The sequence below is a fragment of the Ambystoma mexicanum genome, chromosome 9, assembly GCF_040938575.1.
Source record: "Ambystoma mexicanum isolate Mex_15411 chromosome 9, UKY_AmexF1_1, whole genome shotgun sequence".
Classification (NCBI taxonomy): domain Eukaryota; kingdom Metazoa; phylum Chordata; class Amphibia; order Caudata; family Ambystomatidae; genus Ambystoma; species Ambystoma mexicanum.
Window position 1 is genome coordinate 1475567606 of NC_090931.1, and position 22175 is coordinate 1475589780.

The following is a 22175-nucleotide window of genomic DNA, read 5'->3' on the forward strand; positions in this document are numbered from 1 at the left end:
GTAGGTTGATGTATGGCACATGCCTAAGTGAGACTTGCTGAGCACATGATTGGGGATTCACTATGGAGCAAGCTTACGAGGGACAGGCTGCAACTCACTAGGGTGGGTCAATGTATGCACTCACTAGGGTGGGTCGATGTATGGCACGTGCCTAGGAGAGACCTGCTGAGCACATTATTGGGGATTCATTATGCAGCAAGCTGGAGAGGGACAGGCTGTGCACTCACTAGGGTGGGTCGATGTATGCATTCACTAGGGTGGGTCGATGTATGGCACATGCCTAGGAGAGACCTGCTGAGCACATGATTGGGGATTCACTATGGAGCAAGCTGGTGAGGGACAGCCTGTGCATTCACTAGGGTGAGCTGATGTATGGCACATGCCTAGGAGAGACTTGCTGATTACATGATTGGGGATTCACTATGGAGCAAGCTGGAGAGGGACAAGCTGTGCACTCATTAGGGTAGGTCCATGTATGGCACATGCCTAGGAGAGACTTGCTGAGCACATAATTGGGGATTCACTATGAAGCAAGCTGGAGAGGGACAGGCTGTGCACTCACTTGGGTAGGTCGATGTATGGCACATGCCTAGGAGAGACTTGCTGAACACCTGATTGGGTATTATCTATGGAAGAAGCTGGAGATGGACAGCCTGTGCACTCACAAGGGTGGGTCGATGTATGGCACATGCCTAGGAGAGACTTGCTGAGTACATGATTGGGGATTCACTATGGAGCAAGCTGGAGAGGGACAGGCTGTGCACTCACTTGGGTAGGTCGATGTAGGGCACATGCCTAGGAGAGACTTGCTGAACACCTGATTGGGTATTATCTGTGGAAGAAGCTGGAGATGGACAGCCTGTGCACTCACTAGGGTGGGTTGATGTATAGCACATGTCTAGGAGAGACTTGCTGAGCACATGATTGGAGATTCACTATGCAGCAAGCTGGAGAGGGACAGGCTGTGCACTCACTAGTGTGGCTCGATGTATGGCACAGACCTAGGAGAGACTTGCTGGACACATGATTGGGGATTCACTATGGAGCAAGCTGGTGAGAAACAGCCTGTGCATTCACTAGGGTGAGCTGATGTATGGCACATGCCTAGGAGAGACTTGCTGAGTACATGATTGGGGATTCACTATGGAGCAAGCTGGAGAGGGACAGGCTGTGCACTCATTAGGGTAGGTCCATGTATGGCACATGCCTAGGAGAGACTTGCTGAGCACATCATTGGGGATTCACTATGAAGCAAGCTGGAGAGGGACAGGCCCTGCACTCACTAGGATGGGTTGATGTATGGCACATGCCTACGAGAGACTTGCTGAGCACATCATTGGAGATTTACTATGCAGCAAGCTGGAGCGAGACAGCCCATGCACTGACTAGGGTGGGTCGATGTATGCACTCACTAGTGTGGGTCGATGTATGGCACATGCCTAGGAGAGACTTGCTGAGCACATGATTGGGGATTCACTATGCAGCAAGCTGGAGAGGGACAGGCTGTGCACTCACTAGGGTGGGTCGATGTATGCACTCATTAGGGTGGGTCGATGTATGGCACATGCCTAAGTGAGACTTGCTGAGCACATGATTGGGGATTCACTATGGAGCAAGCTGGAGAGGGACAGGCCCTGCACTCACTAGGGTGGGTTGATGTATGGCACATGCCTAGGAGAGACTTGCTGAGCACATCATTGGAGATTCACTATGCAGCAAGCTGGAGCGGGACAGGCCATGCACTCACTAGGGTGGGTCGATGTATGCACTCACTAGAGCGGGTCGATGTATGGCACATGCCTAGGAGAGACTTGCTGAGCACATGATTGGGGATTCACTATGGAGCAAGCTGGAGAGGGACAGGCTGTGCACTCATTAGGATAGGTCCATGTATGGCACATGCCTAGGAGAGACTTGCTGAGCACATCATTGGAGATTCACTATGCAGCAAGCTGGAGCGGGACAGGCCATGCACTCACTAGGTTGGGTCGATGTATGCACTCACTAGGGTGGGTCGATGTATGGCACATGCCTAGGAGAGACTTGCTGAGCACATGATTGGGATTCACAATGGAGCAATCTGGAGCGGGACAGGCCATGCACTCACTAGGGTCGGTCGATGTATGCACTCCCTAGTGTGGGCCGATGTATGGCACATGCCTAGGAGAGACTTGGTGAGCACATTATTGGGGATTCACTATGCAGCAAGCTGGAGAGGGACAGGCTGTGCATTCACTAGGGTGGGTCGATGTATGCACTTATTAGGGTAGGTTGATGTATGGCACATGCCTAAGTGAGACTTGCTGAGCACATGATTGGGGATTCACTATGGAGCAAGCTTACGAGGGACAGGCTGCAACTCACTAGGGTGGGTCAATGTATGCACTCACTAGGGTGGGTCGATGTATGGCACGTGCCTAGGAGAGACCTGCTGAGCACATTATTGGGGATTCATTATGCAGCAAGCTGGAGAGGGACAGGCTGTGCACTCACTAGGTTGGGTCGATGTATGACACATGCCTAGGAGAGACTTGCTGAGCACATGATTGGGGATTCACTATGCAGCAAGCTGGAGCGGGACAGGCCGTGCATTCATTAGGGTAGGTCCATGTATGGCACATGCCTAGGAGAGACTTGCTGAGCACATCATTGGGGATTCACTATGAAGCAAGCTGGTGAGGGACAGGCCCTGCACTCACTAGGGTGGGTCGATGTATGGCACATGCCTAGGAGAGACTTGCTGAGCACATGATGGGGATTCACATTGGAGCAAGCTGGAGCGGGACAGGCTGTGCACTCCCTAGTGTGGACCGACGTATAGCACACGCTTAGGAGAGACTTGCTGAGCACATTATTGGGGATTCACCATGCCGCAAGCTGGAGAGGGACAGACTGTGCACTTTCTAGGGTGGGTCGATGTATGCACTCACTAGGGTGGGTTGATGTATGGCACATGCCTAGGAGAGACTTGCTGAGCACATGATTGGGTATTCACTATGCAGCAAGCTGGAGCGGGACAGGCCGTGCACTCCCTAGTGTGGGCTGATGTATGGCACAGATCTAGGGGAGACTTGCTGAACAAATGATTGGGGATTCACTATGGAGCAAGCTTACGAGGGACAGGCTGTGCACTCACTAGGGTGGGTCGAGGTATGGCACATGCCTAATTGAGACTTGCTGAGCACATGATTGGGGATTCACTATGGAGCAAGCTTACGAGGGACAGGCTGCACACTCACTAGGGTGGGTCGATGTATGCATTCATTGGGGTGGGTCGTTGTATGGCACATGCCTAAGTGAGACTTGCTGAGCACATGATTGGGGATTCAGTATGGAGCAAGCTTACGAGGGACAGGCTGCGCACTCACTAGGGTGGGTCGATGTATGGCACATGCCTAGGAGAGACTTACTGACTGAGCACATTATTGGGGATTGACTATGCAGCAAGCTGCAGAGGGACAGGCTGTGCACTCACTATGGTGGGTCGATGTGTGCACTCACAAGGATGGGTCTATGTATGGCACATGCCTAGGAGAGACCTGCTGAGCACATTATTGGGGATTCACCATGCCGCAAGCTGGAGAGGGACAGACTGTGCACTCTCTAGGGTGGGTTGATGTATGGCACATGCCTAGGAGAGACTTGCTGAGCACATGACTCGGGATTCACTATGCAGCAAGCTGGAGCGGGACAGGCCGTGCACTCCCTAGTGTGGGCTGATGTATGGCACAGACCTAGGAGAGACTTGCTGAACACATGATTGGGGATTCACTATGGAGCAAGCTTACGAGGGACAGGCTGCGCACTCACTAGGGTGGGTCGATGTATGGCACATGCCTAGGAGGGACTTGCTGAGCACATTATTGGGGATTCACTATGCAGCAAGCTGCAGAGGGACAGGCTGTGCACTCACTAGGGTGGGTCGATGTATTCATTCACTAGGGTGGGTCGATGTATGGCACATGCCTAGGAGAGACTTGCTGAGCACATTATTGGGGATTCACTATGCAGCAAGCTGCAGAGGGACAGGCTGTGGACTCACTAGGGTGGGTTGATGTATAGCACATGTCTAGGAGAGACTTGCTGAGCACATGATTGGAGATTCACTATGCAGCAAGTTGTAGAGGGACAGGCTGTGCACTCACTAGTGTGGCTCGATGTATGGCACAGACCTAGGAGAGACTTGCTGGACACATGATTGGGGATTCACTATGGAGCAAGCTGGTGAGGGACAGCCTGTGCATTCACTAGGGTGAGCTGATGTATGGCACATGCCTAGGAGAGACTTGCTGAGTACATGATTGGGGATTCACTATGGAGCAAGCTGGAGAGGGACAGGCTGTGCACTCATTAGGGTAGGTCCATGTATGGCACATGCCTAGGAGAGACTTGCTGAGCACATAATTGGGGATTCACTATGAAGCAAGCTGGAGAGGGACAGGCTGTGCACTCACTTGGGTAGGTCGATGTATGGCACATGCCTAGGAGAGACTTGCTGAACACCTGATTGGGTATTATCTATGGAAGAAGCTGGAGATGGACAGCCTGTGCACTCACAAGGGTGGTTCGATGTATGGCACATGCCTAGGAGAGACTTGCTGAGTACATGATTGGGGATTCACTATGGAGCAAGCTGGAGAGGGACAGGCTGTGCACTCACTTGGGTAGGTCGATGTAGGGCACATGCCTAGGAGAGACTTGCTGAACACCTGATTGGGTATTATCTATGGAAGAAGCTGGAGATGGACAGCCTGTGCACTCACTAGGGTGGGTTGATGTATAGCACATGTCTAGGAGAGACTTGCTGAGCACATGATTGGAGATTCACTATGCAGCAAGCTGGAGAGGGACAGGCTGTGCACTCACTAGTGTGGCTCGATGTATGGCACAGACCTAGGAGAGACTAGCTGGACACATGATTGGGGATTCACTATGGAGCAAGCTGGTGAGAAACAGCCTGTGCATTCACTAGGGTGAGCTGATGTATGGCACATGCCTAGGAGAGACTTGCTGAGTACATGATTGGGGATTCACTATGGAGCAAGCTGGAGAGGGACAGGCTGTGCACTCATTCGGGTAGGTCCATGTATGGCACATGCCTAGGAGAGACTTGCTGAGCACATCATTGGGGATTCACTATGAAGCAAGCTGGAGATGGACAGGCCCTGCACTCACTAGGATGGGTTGATGTATGGCACATGCCTACGAGAGACTTGCTGAGCACATCATTGGAGATTTACTATGCAGCAAGCTGGAGCGAGACAGCCCATGCACTCACTAGGGTGGGTCGATGTATGCACTCACTAGTGTGGGTTGATGTATGGCACATGCCTAGGAGAGACTTGCTGAGCACATGATTGGGGATTCACTATGCAGCAAGCTGGAGAGGGACAGGCTGTGCACTCACTAGGGTGGGTCGATGTATGCACTCATTAGGGTGGGTCGATGTATGGCACATGCCTAAGTGAGACTTGCTGAGCACATGATTGGGGATTCACTATGGAGCAAGCTGGAGAGGGACAGGCCCTGCACTCACTAGGGTGGGTTGATGTATGGCACATGCCTAGGAGAGACTTGCTGAGCACATCATTGGAGATTCACTATGCAGCAAGCTGGAGCGGGACAGGCCATGCACTCACTAGGGTGGGTCGATGTATGCACTCACAAGGGTTGGTCGATGTATGGCACATGCCTAGGAGAGACTTTCTGAGCACATGATTGGGGATTCACTATGGAGAAAGCTGGAGAGGGACAGGCCCTGCACTCACTAGGGTGGGTTGATGTATGGCACATGCCTAGGAGAGACTTGCTGAGCACATCATTGGAGATTCACTATGCAGCAAGCTGGAGCGGGACAGGCCATGCACTCACTAGGGTGGGTCGATGTATGCACTCACTAGAGCGGGTCGATGTATGGCACATGCCTAGGAGAGACTTGCTGAGCACATTATTGGGGATTCACTATGCAGCAAGCTGGAGAGGGACAGGCTGCACAATCACTAGGGTGGGTCGATGTATGCATTCACTAGGGTGGGTCGATGTATGGCACATGCCTAGGAGAGACCTGCTGAGCACATGATTGGGGATTCACTATGGAGCAAGCTGGTGAGGGACAGCCTGTGCATTCACTAGGGTGAGCTGATGTATGGCACATGCCTAGGAGAGACTTGCTGAGTACATGATTGGGGATTCACTATGGAGCAAGCTGGAGAGGGACAAGCTGTGCACTCATTAGGGTAGGTCCATGTATGGCACATGCCTAGGAGAGACTTGCTGAGCACATAATTGGGGATTCACTATGAAATGAAACAAGCTGGAGAGGGACAGGCTGTGCACTCACTTGGGTAGGTCGATGTATGGCACATGCCTAGGAGAGACTTGCTGAACACCTGATTGGGTATTATCTATGGAAGAAGCTGGAGATGGACAGCCTGTGCACTCACAAGGGTGGGTCGATGTATGGCACATGCCTAGGAGAGACTTGCTGAGTACTTGATTGGGGATTCACTATGGAGCAAGCTGGAGAGGGACAGGCTGTGCACTCACTTGGGTAGGTCGATGTAGGGCACATGCCTAGGAGAGACTTGCTGAACACCTGATTGGGTATTATCTGTGGAAGAAGCTGGAGATGGACAGCCTGTGCACTCACTAGGGTGGGTTGATGTATAGCACATGTCTAGGAGAGACTTGCTGAGCACATGATTGGAGATTCACTATGCAGCAAGCTGGAGAGGGACAGGCTGTGCACTCACTAGTGTGGCTCGATGTATGGCACAGACCTAGGAGAGACTTGCTGGACACATGATTGGGGATTCACTATGGAGCAAGCTGGTGAGAAACAGCCTGTGCATTCACTAGGGTGAGCAGATGTATGGCACATGCCTAGGAGAGACTTGCTGAGTACATGATTGGGGATTCACTATGGAGCAAGCTGGAGAGGGACAGGCTGTGCACTCATTAGGGTAGGTCCATGTATGGCACATGCCTAGGAGAGACTTGCTGAGCACATCATTGGGGATTCACTATGAAGCAAGCTGGAGAGGGACAGGCCCTGCACTCACTAGGATGGGTTGATGTATGGCACATGCCTACGAGAGACTTGCTGAGCACATCATTGGAGATTTACTATGCAGCAAGCTGGAGCGAGACAGCCCATGCACTCACTAGGGTGGGTCGATGTATGCACTCACTAGTGTGGGTCGATGTATGGCACATGCCTAGGAGAGACTTGCTGAGCACATGATTGGGGATTCACTATGCAGCAAGCTGGAGAGGGACAGGCTGTGCACTCACTAGGGTGGGTCGATGTATGCACTCATTAGGGTGGGTCGATGTATGGCACATGCCTAAGTGAGACTTGCTGAGCACATGATTGGGGATTCACTATGGAGCAAGCTGGAGAGGGACAGGCCCTGCACTCACTAGGGTGGGTTGATGTATGGCACATGCCTAGGAGAGACTTGCTGAGCACATCATTGGAGATTCACTATGCAGCAAGCTGGAGCGGGACAGGCCATGCACTCACTAGGGTGGGTCGATGTATGCACTCACTAGAGCGGGTCGATGTATGGCACATGCCTAGGAGAGACTTGCTGAGCACATGATTGGGGATTCACTATAGAGCAAGCTGGAGAGGGACAGGCTGTGCACTCATTAGGATAGGTCCATGTATGGCACATGCCTAGGAGAGACTTGCTGAGCACATCATTGGAGATTCACTATGCAGCAAGCTGGAGCGGGACAGGCCATGCACTCACTAGGTTGGGTCGATGTATGCACTCACTAGGGTGGGTCGATGTATGGCACATGCCTAGGAGAGACTTGCTGAGCACATGATTGGGATTCACAATGGAGCAATCTGGAGCGGGACAGGCCATGCACTCACTAGGGTCGGTCGATGTATGCACTCCCTAGTGTGGGCCGATGTATGGCACATGCCTAGGAGAGACTTGGTGAGCACATTATTGGGGATTCACTATGCAGCAAGCTGGAGAGGGACAGGCTGTGCATTCACTAGGGTGGGTCGATGTATGCACTCATTAGGGTAGGTTGATGTATGGCACATGCCTAAGTGAGACTTGCTGAGCACATGATTGGGGATTCACTATGGAGCAAGCTTACGAGGGACAGGCTGCAACTCACTAGGGTGGGTCAATGTATGCACTCACTAGGGTGGGTCGATGTATGGCACGTGCCTAGGAGAGACCTGCTGAGCACATTATTGGGGATTCATTATGCAGCAAGCTGGAGAGGGACAGGCTGTGCACTCACTAGGTTGGGTCGATGTATGACACATGCCTAGGAGAGACTTGCTGAGCACATGATTGGGGATTCACTATGCAGCAAGCTGGAGCGGGACAGGCCGTGCATTCATTAGGGTAGGTCCATGTATGGCACATGCCTAGGAGAGACTTGCTGAGCACATCATTGGGGATTCACTATGAAGCAAGCTGGAGAGGGACAGGCCCTGCACTCACTAGGGTGGGTTGATGTATGGCACATGCCTATGAGAGACTTGCTGAGCACATCATTGGGGATTCACTATGCAGCAAGCTGGAGCGCGACAAGCCATGCACTCACTAGGGTGGGTCAATGTATACACTCACTAGGGTGGGTCAATGTATTGCACATGCCTAGGAGAGACTTGCTTAGCACATGATTGGGATTCACAATGGAGCAAGCTGGAGCCGGACAGGCCGTACACTCCCTAGTGTGGGCCGATGTATGGCACAGGCCTAGGAGAGACTTGCTGAGCAAATTATTGGGGATTCACTATGCAGCAAGCTGGAGAGGGACAGGCTGTGCACTCTCTAGGGTGGGTCGATGTATGCACTCATTAGGGTGGGTCGATGTCTGGCACATGCCTAGGAGAGACCTGCTGAGCACATTATTGGGGATTCACTATGCAGCAAGCTGGAGAGGGACAGGCCGTGCACTCACTAGGGTGGGTCGATGTATGCACTCACGAGGGTGGGTCGATGTATGGCACATGACTAGGAGAGACTTGCTGAGCACATGATTGGGGATTCATTATGCAGCAAGCTGGAGACGGACAGTGTGCGCACTCAATAGCGTGGGTCGATGTATGGCACATGCCTAGGAGAGATTTGCTGAGCACATGATTGGGGATTCACAATGGAGCAAGCTGGAGAGAGACAGACTGTGTACTCTCTAGGGTGGGTCAATGTATGCACTCACTAGGGTGGGTCGATGTATGGCACATGCCTAGGAGAGACTTGCTGAGCACATGATTGGGGATTCACAATGGAGAAAGCTGGAGAGAGACAGGCTGCGCACTCACTAGGGTGGGTCAATGTATGACACATGCCTAGGAGAGACTTGCTGAGCGCATGACTGGGATTCACTATGGAGCAAGCTTACAAGGGACAGGCCGTGCACTCACTAGGGTGGATCGATGTATGGCTCTAATCTTGAAGTCATGTTTTAAATACACAAAATCTGTAAAAGCCTTTGACTTTCTGGACTCTTGCTTTTGGAAGACTGGAGTAGACTCTAACTAAAGACAACAGCGTGCTGGATGATAGCCCTTTTTCTAGATGTACTTTCTTTCATGATTGATTGTCAACTGTACAATTGGAGTCTGGTGTTTGGATAGATGGTCCCTTAGATGCAGATCACCCACATCTGGTGACTAGCAGGCAGAGGGAGGCGTCAAGGTGGACTCTGAAAGTGCCACTACAAGCTTTGTGCCTTGGGTAGATTTTCTGAGGTAGGCTGTGAGTGTAAAAGAGTGCAAGAGCAGTGCAGTGCAAGCCAGGGCTCTGAAATTGGGGTTCTCCAACACCCCTGTGTGGGTAGGAGATACATTCCTTGAAGGGTTCTGTGTGCAGAAGTGAGGTTGGAGGCACCCGCATGCGGTTATCTATATGAGTTGTGCATGGGAGGGGAGATGCTGGAGCTACACATCACACATGATGCTGCGTACTAGACCACAGCACTTAACCTATGCCTGGGGCCCAGGATGACCTCTGAAAGATAGAAAGAGTTTCTTGGGGTCACCAAATCCCACAGTACAAGACCGTAGGAGCTTCTGGAAGCCAAGAGGAGATATTTATCTGTAGGGAAGAGGGCTACTTGCAAAAGAGTGTAGACTGATGTTTGTTATATTGTAGAAATTCTGCAAAGAAAGGCATTGGTGAGTATGATGTAGGGTTAAACTATATGGGGCTAAACGTGTGCCTATACAGTGCCCGGTGATGGACCTATGCATGTGAGCTTGCCAACACAGGCCCTGCAGAAAGCAAATACCAACTGGAGTCTTTCATAGTTACCATACCACAGGGAACAGAGATAAATGGAGTTATGCCCTGTGAATGTACAAGACAGCTGCAAAATACTGGTGACCAAGGTAGGCACATGCACATTTCAAGGGGATGTTGCGAACCTGTCCCTGTCCTCTCTAAACCACTTTCCTATTAGCTAAAACAGAGTGCACACATTTGGGGGGCGATATCTGTATTTTAATATTTTCGCCTCCCAGCCGTGTGGCTTATCAAAATGCAAGTCAAAAACACAAGGTTTTATAAGAAGAGATTTCTATGTCATTCTTGTCACACAGAACTCTATTAAAAAGCTCCTTTTGCTCTGTACAGTACTATGACTGTGGAAAGCAAATGGAGTTATGATAACATTAGATTTTTTTTTTGCAAGCCCTTTACTTAATATGTAGGGGTATTGGGGTCTGGGTTATCCACCAGATCCTGCTATAACAACAGTCAACCGGTTTCAGCGGGATTCGCAAGTGGCTGCTTTCTTCAGGACGAATATTAATAAATGAAATATTCTCTTGGAAATTCTTCAACGCTAAGAGGAATGTTGAGGATGTCTTCAGGTCTCAGACCAGCTTAGTTGGGTCAATCCCTGAGTCCTACAGGACAAACAACAAAAAGAGATAGGTGGACTGTCATCAGTCTCCGAGTACTACTAGAAACTACTGGACATATATTTAAGTCATCATTCAGGAGTGAGGCACATCTTACCTCTTATTCTGGCATTTGTAGTTATACCTGTTCTCTGTTGGAACACAGCTATAGGTGTCTTGATTCTTCCTGTCAGGTAGCCTGCGTCTCTCAGTATTAATTCCTAAAAATGGAGAACGGGGAGTTACAGGGCTTTATGTTTCCAAAAATGTACTGTGCGCTACATCTCACAGTCCATCTGGACTCATCTCCATTCTAAACAGGTTGATTTTCAACATCTACGTCTCTATATATAACCGTATCCAATTCACTATGAGGATTCTGATCATTACTACATATGTAGTCTCATAAACTAGGGAATTAGAACCAAGTTCCTTCCTAGACAGTCCTTTGGTATAGCATCAATCTTGCTTTCCTTTCCCTTTTTAATTTTTAAACATTACTCCTACGGTGGACCCACTCGAGTGGATAACAAGGTTTTTGGGGGCTATTGATTGCCACCGCTTACCTTATTTTCTTTTCCGTGCCGCTGCTATCGTCCGTGATTGTGTTATGCGCCATTTTGTGTTTCTATTTATCTGATTGTAGTCGCGGGTTGGTCACATGGTCAAGCGCGAACTACAAAAACAGCTCAAAGTGACTAGGGAGATGTAGTCTCTCTTCCGTGCTTAGGTACCGCTCCATCATTTCGAAAGCGGCATCACAGTCACGTGAGCGCAAACACCAATCGCTCGCAAGTTGAGCCACAGCAGACTCCGCGGCAGTCGGAAACCGTAGTTCTCTTGGCCAAATCTAAATTTCATAATGTTAAATGTTTTGGAAAGCCAACTATGTTGATTGGTAGCGGCGTCGCAGTCATCTGAGCGCAAAAACCAATCGCTCGCAAGCTGTACCACATCAAACTCCGGGGCAGTCGGGAACTGTAGTTCTCTTCCCATTAGCCGCGTCTAATTTTCATACTGTTGATTGTTTGACGTGTATTCCGGTCACCAAGGTAAAATCGGGAATTACGTTAAATGTGTGGTCTGAGTTAAGAGGGCTATTATCCTAGATCGTATAGCGGGATGTTGTTATGACGGGAGAGACTATGCAGTCACGTGAATACTTGCCGTCCGGTCCCAGGAGGATCTGGGAGTTGTAGTGTACCCATTTTGTTTGTGTTAATAGGACCATTGACATAGATCAAATGTCGTTGTGTGTACGGTTACATCAATGAACACATAACATGTTATTTTTGATGTAAGGCCATAAAGGTTCAATCATAATAGTAGTTGGTACGAAATCTTTGCCCTTGGGAGTCACTCAATAAATTCCGAGGCAGTAATTAATGAATAATAGAATCCCAAGTGGAAGTGCTTGTCTGCCCTCACATTGCGGATGTGTATACTGATTCTGATTCTATCATAGAACTGCCAAAGCTTGCCAGCAAATGTCTTCATTAAGGCCTGTGACATGGCTCCGTGTCCTATAGATCCATTGTTGTTCTCTTCTCAAAAGAAGAGCTGCTAAATTTCCACCTCTTTTAGGTATTCTGACCTTTTCTAGTATGGTCCAACTCAGGTCATTCTCAGTGTGGTTCATTTCAATGTAATGTTCAACCAATGGGGCGGTCCTGTTGTTGTTTCTTATATTGGATCTATGTTCTCCGATACGTGTCTTGATTGCTCTTGTCGTCATTCCAATGTAGATTTTCTGGCATGGACATTTAATCAAGTATACCACATTGTTGGTGTTACAGTTCGTAAATTGCCTCTGCTCCCAGGGGTATTTCCAACCTATGTCTACAGTAGTTGTACGTTGGGTGAATCTACAAACAGTGCAATTTCCAGATGGAGTATGCCCCACAGGTTTAGGTGTATTCCACAATGTTGTTGAGTCAGTAACCGTAGTTATTTCTTTGTAGGTATGTACTAGTGAATCCCTAAGGTTTTTTCTCCTTCTTATCGCAAAAAGTGGCTCGGTAAGTTGATGTTCATCAATATTTAGTAGGTGCCATGCTTTTCGAATCTCTTTCTTTAAGCGGTTAATAACCGGAGAGTGACTAAATACTGCTGTGATAGAGTTGTCGTCTCTCTTCCTTCTGCCATGTTGGTTGAGGGTTATTTCCCTAGGTATATTTCTCGCCCTCTTTTTGGCTTGTTTTATTATTTTTTGTGGATAATTTCTCTCCTTAAGATTCTTAGAGAGTCTTTCCGCTTGTAGATCGTATTCAGTTCGTGTAGTACAGTTCCTCTGGAACCGGAGAAACTGACCAAAGGGTAGATTTTCTTTTAAAGACCTCTACCCTTAAGAATCTTAAGGGGAGAAATTATCCACAAAAAATAATAAAACAAGCCAAAAAGAGGGTGGGCAAGGGGGGGCGCCAATTTGCCCATGGCGCTGCTGCTCTTAAGGCCTGCCCTGATCCCAGGGGTGAACTGATCACACGAAATGACCTCTGCGGCCATGCCAAATCGGCTGGTGCCAAAATGGCTGCACCAAATCGCCCTGTCCTGCGTCTGCCCTCCTGGGTTTTCCCCTGTCGACAGCAGGGTGGTCGCAGAGCCACAAACTGCTGCAGGAGTTCGCCCGCGCCTGTTCCAGTGCCTCTCCAACTTTGCAATCAGAGTTTTCGCCGAGGGGGCTGGGCCATCTCCCACCCCACCGTTCACCCTCTCCTGGGGTTTTCAGTGATGGCAACAGATGGGCTGCCGTGCCAAGAACAACTGCAGGGGCTTGCATACGCCATTCTCAAGGACCTCTGCACCACCACAAGCAGATATTTCCCAGAGGGGGCGGGCCATCCCTTTTTAAAGAAGCCACACACCATGGTGTGCTCTGATCCGATAGACGACCCAGCACCTCTGCAGCAGAAACAAGCCCCTAGACAGCATGACCGCCACAGTGCTTAGCCATTGTTCTCATGTATGCTTTATAATTGACGCGCGCAAGGACTTAAACAATTTGAACACTGTAGTTTTGCATGCATTCCTCCCGCCCCTGGTGGGTCGTTGGTCCTTCTATTGCATTAGGAGAGGTGTCGGCCCAAACCACGTGCACTGTATCCTCGAATCATAAGAAATGTGAAAAGAAAGGAGGGTGAAATGACAATCATTCTTCATCAGTTACCCTCCCCCCCACCCAATGCCCAGTGTGGTCAGCATGTTGAAATGATATGCTTCTGCTTGGACTGTGGGGGATCATGCATGAGAATACACAGGTCAATAAGAGCGGGGATACGTCCTGTAAAAGGAAAGCAAACGTTTGCAAGCTCAGGGTAGGAGCCTACTCTCATAGTCTTACCACTGCATTGTAGGAACTTTAACAAAGAATGGTAGGACGCTGTGTAAGGGAAATTACTGGTAAGAAGCCAGAACATGTCGCCTCATCTTAAGTGCATGTTTCATAATCACATGTTCACACACAGACACACTACACGTTTGGATCTGCAAATAGACTGCTTCCTGGTGCCCACTGCACCTGACCCGGGAAGACTGGACCAGGCGTTCCCTTTGTGCCACCTAGTACACCATGCATGGTTTAAGAAGAACAAATTCCCAACTTACCGTAGTAGACCAGCAGGTGTCGAGTGTACAATCTTGTGACTGATCCATTGTCTGTTTTCACTTGCAAAAGATAATTGCTGGAATCACTTGGGATCAGGATTCTGATCTCCAAGGATCCATCGGGCAGCACTGTCTCTCGACCCGTGTATCGAGGCCCATTGCTCTGTCTGGGAGGTGACACAGTGTAAGAGGAGATCATTTGGCGAAGAACCATATCGCCTCTGTACCAGGTAAATTCAACGGGCTTCATAACCTCTGGGGCAGGCAAAATGACTGTGCTTTCAGCTCTAGCATGGATCACATCTGCTCCTGATTCCTGACACGAGATCTGCTGGATCCAGACACCGAGCCAGACTGAAAGGGAAAGAGAAACATAGACCAGTGGTAGTACATAGAACACATGGAAAAGAACAGGCATGCATTACTGGCATATTGCTGCCCATCTAAAAGAATTCTGCAATCCCAAGCAGCGACACTAGAGCCAAGTTACAGCTCTGGGGGGGGGGGGGTTCATATAGAAAAAGGAAAATCTTTCAAAGGATTGGGGAGGGGGGGGTCACAGGTCCATTCACTTCCACACAGAGCCTCTCATTGTTCATTGCTCAGGGCCTCCTACTTAGTAGACTCTCACCGGTCAGGGATTCTTTCCTCATATGGCCTCTTAATGGGGGAGGGAGGGGAAGAAACAATATCACTATATGCAGATGATACCCTATTGTACCTGATGAACCCTGCAAACTCCATTCCAAGGGCCATGGCCATCTTAGAGGAATATGGACTATACATGGACCTGAGAATAAATTGGGAGAAATCCATCCATTACCCAGCTCAGTGGGGGACTTGAGTCAAAACCCACCACTGAAAACAGACGAAAGGGGATCTAAGTACCTATGAGTGTTCATCCAAAAGGATGAGAGCCTCTTTAGTGAACTCAAGCTCACTTCAGCGCCTAAACGATTTGAAGAGGACCCTAGGCAGTGGAATACCCTTCCATTCACCCTAATGGGTAAGGTTGCACTGTACAAAATGGTGACCCTTCCCAGTTTACTGCACATAATCCAGCACACACATTGGGCAATAAAACCTAGTGAATTTGATAGAGCAAATAGAGTATTTTGTTAGTTCCAATGGGAGCAGAAGACCCCTAGAGTTAAACTGGAGACAGTGTATAACTCCCAATGGGAAGTAGGTTTGGGGCTTCCGAATCTAAGAGTATATACTACTGGGCCTCCCAGATGGCCATAGTGAATGGATGGGTATACTCAGAGGGCAAGGACTCCTTAGTAGACACAGACTGACACTTCCCGGGGAGGAACGGATGGGCTAGATTTTAGCCGATATTTTAGCTGGAAATCAGTTCACTGAAAACAAACATCTGAAAATCGACTCAATTTTGAGATATTAACGATTGAAAATGTATCTACAAAGGTGGCAGCAGCTATAGGTCAGCTGCTGTTGGGGAAAGCCCCAACCTGCAAAAATAAAGCCCTGGGCGAGGATGGTTACGCTGTGGGTTTTTTCAAGACTTTCTCTGCCTTACTGGTACCCCATTTGACATGGTTGTACAATCACATTTTGTCTACGGGGCGCACCCCAGTGTCTTTTGGGAGGGTGCTTATATCAGTTATACACAAGTAGGGAAAGGATCCAGGTTGGGTGGTATCGACCGATTTAACTCCTGAACGTGGATGCGAAAATCTTCACGCGAGTCCTGGCCACTAGATTTGATACACAAATGGCCATTCTAATACATTCGGATCAGGTGAGATTGGAGGCAGGGAGCAGACCGTATGAGGAAAACTTTACACCTTATGGGTTAGGCACGGGTGAGGGGACAATCCTGTGCTCTTATCTGTAGAGGCAGAGAAGGCCTTTGACTAGGTCGATTGGGGCTTTCTTGGAGCTGTTCTCTGGAAGCTTGGGTTTGGCACACAGATCTTGAATAGTATCAAAGGGTGTGCAATCAAAATATCTAAAAAAAAAGGTTGAAAGACAAAATCGAAAAAATAATGCTGTATTTTTTTTTTATTTATATATATTTTTTGGCTCTCGTGTGTAAAAAAAAGGTTAAAAAAAGGGGGGGTTGGGGGGGGTACCATTCGAATAAAAAATGTAATAAAAAAGAAATTCGACTTTTTCTATTTTTCGACATTTTTTTTCGATATTTTGACTTTCGACTATTTTGTTTTTGATATTTTGACTATAAACCGTATCAAAGCTGTCTACACAGAACCCACAGCGTGTGTGGTAGTGAATGGCAGATTCTCTAGATGTTCCGGGCTTGCTAGGGGTACGAGACAGGGATGACCCCTCTCCCTGTTACTATTTGCTTTATCATTGGAGCCCTTGGCACAGAAGTTAAGAGATTACACTAGGGTAGAGGGTATTAGGTTGTGGGAACAGGTCTACAAATTGGTGTTGTATGCAGACGATATCCTGCTCCATCTTACCCAGGGGACTCTGTCCCGGCTGTTATTGAAGTGATAGAGCAATACAGGTTTTTTCAGGTTTTAGAATCAACTGGGCTAAGTCTACTTTGTTTCCATTTGGTCAGGAGGGTGATTGGGATGTTGATAATCTGAAGGGACTGGGTATGGAGGTGAGGGAGGAATTCCTGCGTTTTCTGGGGGTCTCTATCACAAGGGAAGAGGTGAGCGGGTTATTCAAAGCCAATTATCCCATGCTGCTAGGGAGATTGTACAGAGATATAGAGAGATGGGACTGCCTTACGATATCCTGGATGGGTCGATAAAAATGAATCTCCTGCCCAGATTGTTATATCTGTTTCAGATCCTGCCCATTAGGATCTCAGAATCATTTTTTAGGGAGATCAGGGGGTGCATGTTGAGGTTTTTGTGGCAGGACAAGAAAGCATGAGTTGCATATGGTACATTAATTCTCCCTTAGGAGAGAGGCGGAGTGGGTCTCGCGGACCCCTGCCTGTACTACAAAGCAGCCCAATTTAGGGTTCTGGTGCCTCATCTTAGGGAACGAAAGGAACCCCAGTGGGTGGAGTGGACAATCGCCACTTGAGACCGGCAACGGTAGGGGAATGTCTCTGGGTTTCGAGGAACCAGATTCCAAGTAGGATCCGGGATCGCCCCATACTTTGGCTTATCTGGGCGTTGTGACGCAAGTGACGCAAGGGGCTGGGAATGGTGGGAGTAACAACATGGCCGTCTCCTTGAGTAATCTGGGGGTGCGTAACCTGATTCCCAACCTGGATAGATTTCAGACATGGTTCGAGGCTGGTCTAGCAAGGGTTGGACAGCTATGGCTGAAGGGTAAGTTTATTACTCTGTTGGAACTGGAAGAGGCCCTGGGAATTGGGAAGCTCTCAGTTTTATCATATCTGCAATTGAAGGGTGTACTTATGGATGGCTGAGGGATTGCGTAGATTCAACGAGACGCCGCCCCAATGGAAAAGGTGTTACATATACAAATGGAAATGAAGGGTTTGATCTCTCTCTCCTGTATGCCTCGTTATTTGAAGCAAGCGGTAATAATACGGATAGGTTCTGGGGCCGATGGGACCTGGGTGTGGAATTAGATATGGTAACATGGCAACAAATGTGTAGTAGAGCTTTTAAAAGTTCTATCGCCTGCCAATACAAGCTCCATGAGATTACACTTCTGCATAGGTGGCAATCTGACCAAGTGTGTCTTTCCGTGATATTTTTTGGGGAGCACGCTTTGTTGGCACAAGTGTGGTAAGAGAGCCACGTACTGGCATATGTGGTGGGAGTGTGATAAGGTGACGTTTTATGTTTGGACTGAAGTGTTGGGATGGATAAAGGAGATCGATGGTGTCATTCGAGAGCAAGCGCCGATGCTTGTGCTATTTGGACTGGAGCTACTCGAGGGGGAATATATGGAATTATCTCATTAGGTCCACTTTTTATTACTGGTGGCTAGGGCATGTCATCCTACGAGTTGGAAGAGACCGCTCCTGCCAGGGAACATGGAATGGGTCAACAAGGCCAAGAAAATGTATTTAATGGAGAGAAACACTGCGGCCCTACATGGAAGAAGAATGGGGCTGGAAAGCGAATGGAGTGGTTTTTGTACCAGATATATGTCGGGTGATACTCCCTGATCACAAGGATGAGGGCAGTTAGGGGGTAGGTCCATGCCTCTCCCCCTCAGGGAATTTAACGAGAACTTTCAATGGATCCACACTTCTACTGCATAATGTTATTTGGACTTTCATATGTTGGTCTAAGGCAGTGGTATTCAAACTGTGGGTCGCGACCCCCTAGGGGTCCGCGGGTGCATCCCAGGGGGGCCCTGAGAGCTCAGCATGAAAAAAGATTTATTTTTTTTTTTTTTTTTTTTTTTTTTTTTTAGATTGGAAGAAATGGGCAGGGGTGGCCCACATGGGCGGGCTGAAGCATGAAACTGTCTCAGGCAACAATGAAAAAGTGGCCCACAGTTGTAAATGGATATTCATTCCTTTAGTCACAGACTGGGCCTCATTACTACTATGGCGGACCAGTAACAACGGTGCTGGTAAGCTACCGGCACCGTTGCTACCGTTCCGCCATAGTAAGAGTTGTGCTCGTGGGTGCTTGACAGCCCCCGCCAGGTCGGACCTCAGCTCGTCGGATGCACCAGCACCGTTATTAACGGTGCCGGTGCATCCGAGCTCCCCCTTCCCATTTGAGCCATATGGGGCTCAAATGGGAATGGGGATCTACCGGCACCTTCGAAAGGGCAATTATCATGTCCGCCTAACTCGGCATGACCTAGTAATTGCCCATTCGCGGGTGCCAGACCCGGATGCAACTCCAGTGGCAGCCGTGCCGGTTTTACCGGCACAGCTACCGCCAGAGTAGTTATGAAGCCCACTGTTTCAATAGTACCCAAAGGGGTGCTTTGTGTTAAAATGTAAGTAAATTGTGATATATTCAGCAACAATGGTCAACATTACTAACTGCATAGTGGCCCCTCACCCATTATGGAGGAGCTAAGGAGCCAGCCCAGTGAAACAGTGAGCACTCCCTCAGCTGCTTTATCCAGCTAATGGAGTGCTCCTGGGCTGGCTGAACTGTCAAAGGGAAACACTGTTTCCCTTTGACAGTTCAGTTTAGTTCCCCAGCCGCACATGCTCACTGAGCCATGCAAGTGCTGGGGCGTTTTGCTTCGCCAGCATTGCATAGCTCATTGGAAATGCTGGCTGGGGCACTGCATGTCTGCATGTCCGAGGGGGAGCTCCTGCGCCTCCTCGCACATACGGACAGAGCAGCTGGAGCAGCACCCACACACAGGCCAATGCAGAAGGTACGTTTATGTTCATTGTTTTTATTTAAACATGTGTATGGATGCGTTATGAGTGAGTGTATGGTGATGGATGCTCATGTGAATGATAGAGTGATTGCTGTATGAATGTGCAGCGCCTTGCATATACACATAATCATGTTCATTGTGTTAGGACCAGTGGGGCCCAGGGGACAGGGATGGTATCTTTTTACCGGACATCTATCATTCAAAACCCTCTGCCTTGTCCACAAGGCTTTCTGGGGCCTCGGTCCAAAATACCTTCAGCTATTCCTCCGCAAATACCTCCCCTCTCGAGCTCTTCACTCCTCTACCTCCAACTCCCTCAGGGTCAGTCGTTTATCAAAGAAACGAGCTGGGGGTAGATCTCCGTCTTCGGCTGGGGCCTCCCTCTGGAACAGCGCCCTGCCACTCTAAAACTTGAGGAGAACCATCTTTCTTCCTGCACTTATCAGACCTACCCTGTCTGCTGCCTTAAACGTAGCACTTGCAAATTGCTGGCTGCACTACCACTGTTTGTTGCCTTTATTATTTATTTATTGTTATTTATCTGTTTCTCCTCTGCTTCGCACTTTCCACTTCTCCCCCCTTCCATGCACTTTTCCCCTCACACTTGCGCGTTCTCAATGTCACTGGGCCTAGTAAGATCGCTGTTTTATTCTCCTCTGTTCCCCTCCCTTGCCTTGTCACGCTCTGAAACACTTGTGTACGAGCGCGATAGAAATAAAATATCAATGCCTGCCCCCTGGACTCCCAGCAACAATTGCAAACTGTTTGGCTATTTACCCATTTTTTGTTAAAAGTATGCTCTACAATGCAACATTTTAACCTATTATTTAAAAAGAAATTCACAGGGGGAAACCCCCCCGAACCTCCCCTTAATGCCCCTCCACTTAAAAAAGATTCACCAGCCGCCACTGGCCCTCAGACTGTGTTGGGAACGGGATGGGGGAACCGAGGGACTATGGTGGGAGCACAATGGGCGGGAACCATGGGATAGTGATGGGAGCAGAGTGGGGAGAGCCCTGGGTGTGTGATGGGGTGGGGAGAGACCAGCGACTGGGTAGGAGTGGGATGAGGGAGCCCAGCGACTTTGATGGGAGCAGGTGACGGCGCGCAATATATACTGTCCATTTGGCATTTCTGGGGGGTCCCGACCTGCCCAAATTTTGCTCAGGGGGGCCCTGGCCAAAAAAGTTTGAAGACCACTGGTCTAAGGCATGATGCCGCATGAAAGGAGAGGAACGGAGTCACGCGCTCTGGAGGACTTATGTTACCCATACCAGGGGGGGGAAGGTGAGAATAAGGAGGGGGGCAGGTGTCGAGTGGAATTGTAATGTGTAAATATTGTTTGTGATGTTATAGTGTGTCATGTTTGGCCTTCCCTTTTTTTTTTCATTGTACAAAATCTTCCAATAAAAATGTGAATTGGAAAATGTATCTACGTATAATGCATGCACAATGACAACCAAGATTTTCACTGGAGAAATGTTATGAAATAAGTAAAAAATACACGCCAACCATATGCTCAACAATTACACCACCCATACACACAGCAGCTATAACCACACCAACTATACACACTCACCCTGACTGTGTACAAATTGCAAACATACACTCAAGCAAGGAAATACACAATTCAAGCAAAAATATGCAGCCAACATTATGACAACACACAGCAAATGCACTCACCCCAACTGCGTTCACATTTCAGCATACATTCAAGCAGAGAAATACATGATTTCAGCAACAATACGCAGCCAACATTATCTTGACCACACACAAATACATAATTCAAGCAAAAATATGCAGCCAACATCATCATGCCTATAAACCACATACAACACACATACAAAATATGCACTCACTCCACTGCACAAACATTCCAACATACACTCAAAGAATTCCATGATTCCAGCAACAATATGCAGCCAACATCATCATGCCCTCACAACCACACACAACACACATACAACAATATCCAGCCAATATTATCATGCCCACACACAACATAGACTCTTCCCACTGTGTACATATTACAAACATGCACTCAAGCAAGGGAATACATAATTCAAGCAACAATATGCAGCCAACATTCTCATGCCCACACAACCACATACAACACACACACACACACACACACACACACACACACACACACACACACACACACACACACACACACACACAGCATATGCACTCACCCCCACTGATTCAAGCAACAATATGCAGCCAACAGTATCGTGCCCACTCAAGCACATACAACACACACACAACATATGCACTCACCCCACTGCGTACTGTGGTGACATAGAAAAAGGAGACTGGCCAAGTGGTGCCATGTTTTTGGTTATATACTTGTATTTATCAAACAAAATAACCATTACCCTAGATGTCCTTTTCCTACCTCAAC

The 22175-nt window shown here is 48.6% G+C and overlaps 1 protein-coding gene across 6 annotated transcripts in view; it reads right to left on the minus strand.

Moving 5' to 3' along the window:
- LOC138489239 (pregnancy-specific beta-1-glycoprotein 3-like) overlaps positions 1-22175 on the minus strand; it is a 222083-nt gene that overhangs the window by 146381 nt on the left and 53527 nt on the right. For all 6 annotated transcript variants that reach the window (XM_069616935.1, XM_069616931.1, XM_069616932.1 and 3 more), the window contains exon 3: positions 14486-14839. In XM_069616935.1, the coding sequence (XP_069473036.1) occupies positions 14486-14839 (354 nt within the window). The remainder of the gene's footprint in view (positions 1-14485; positions 14840-22175) is intronic.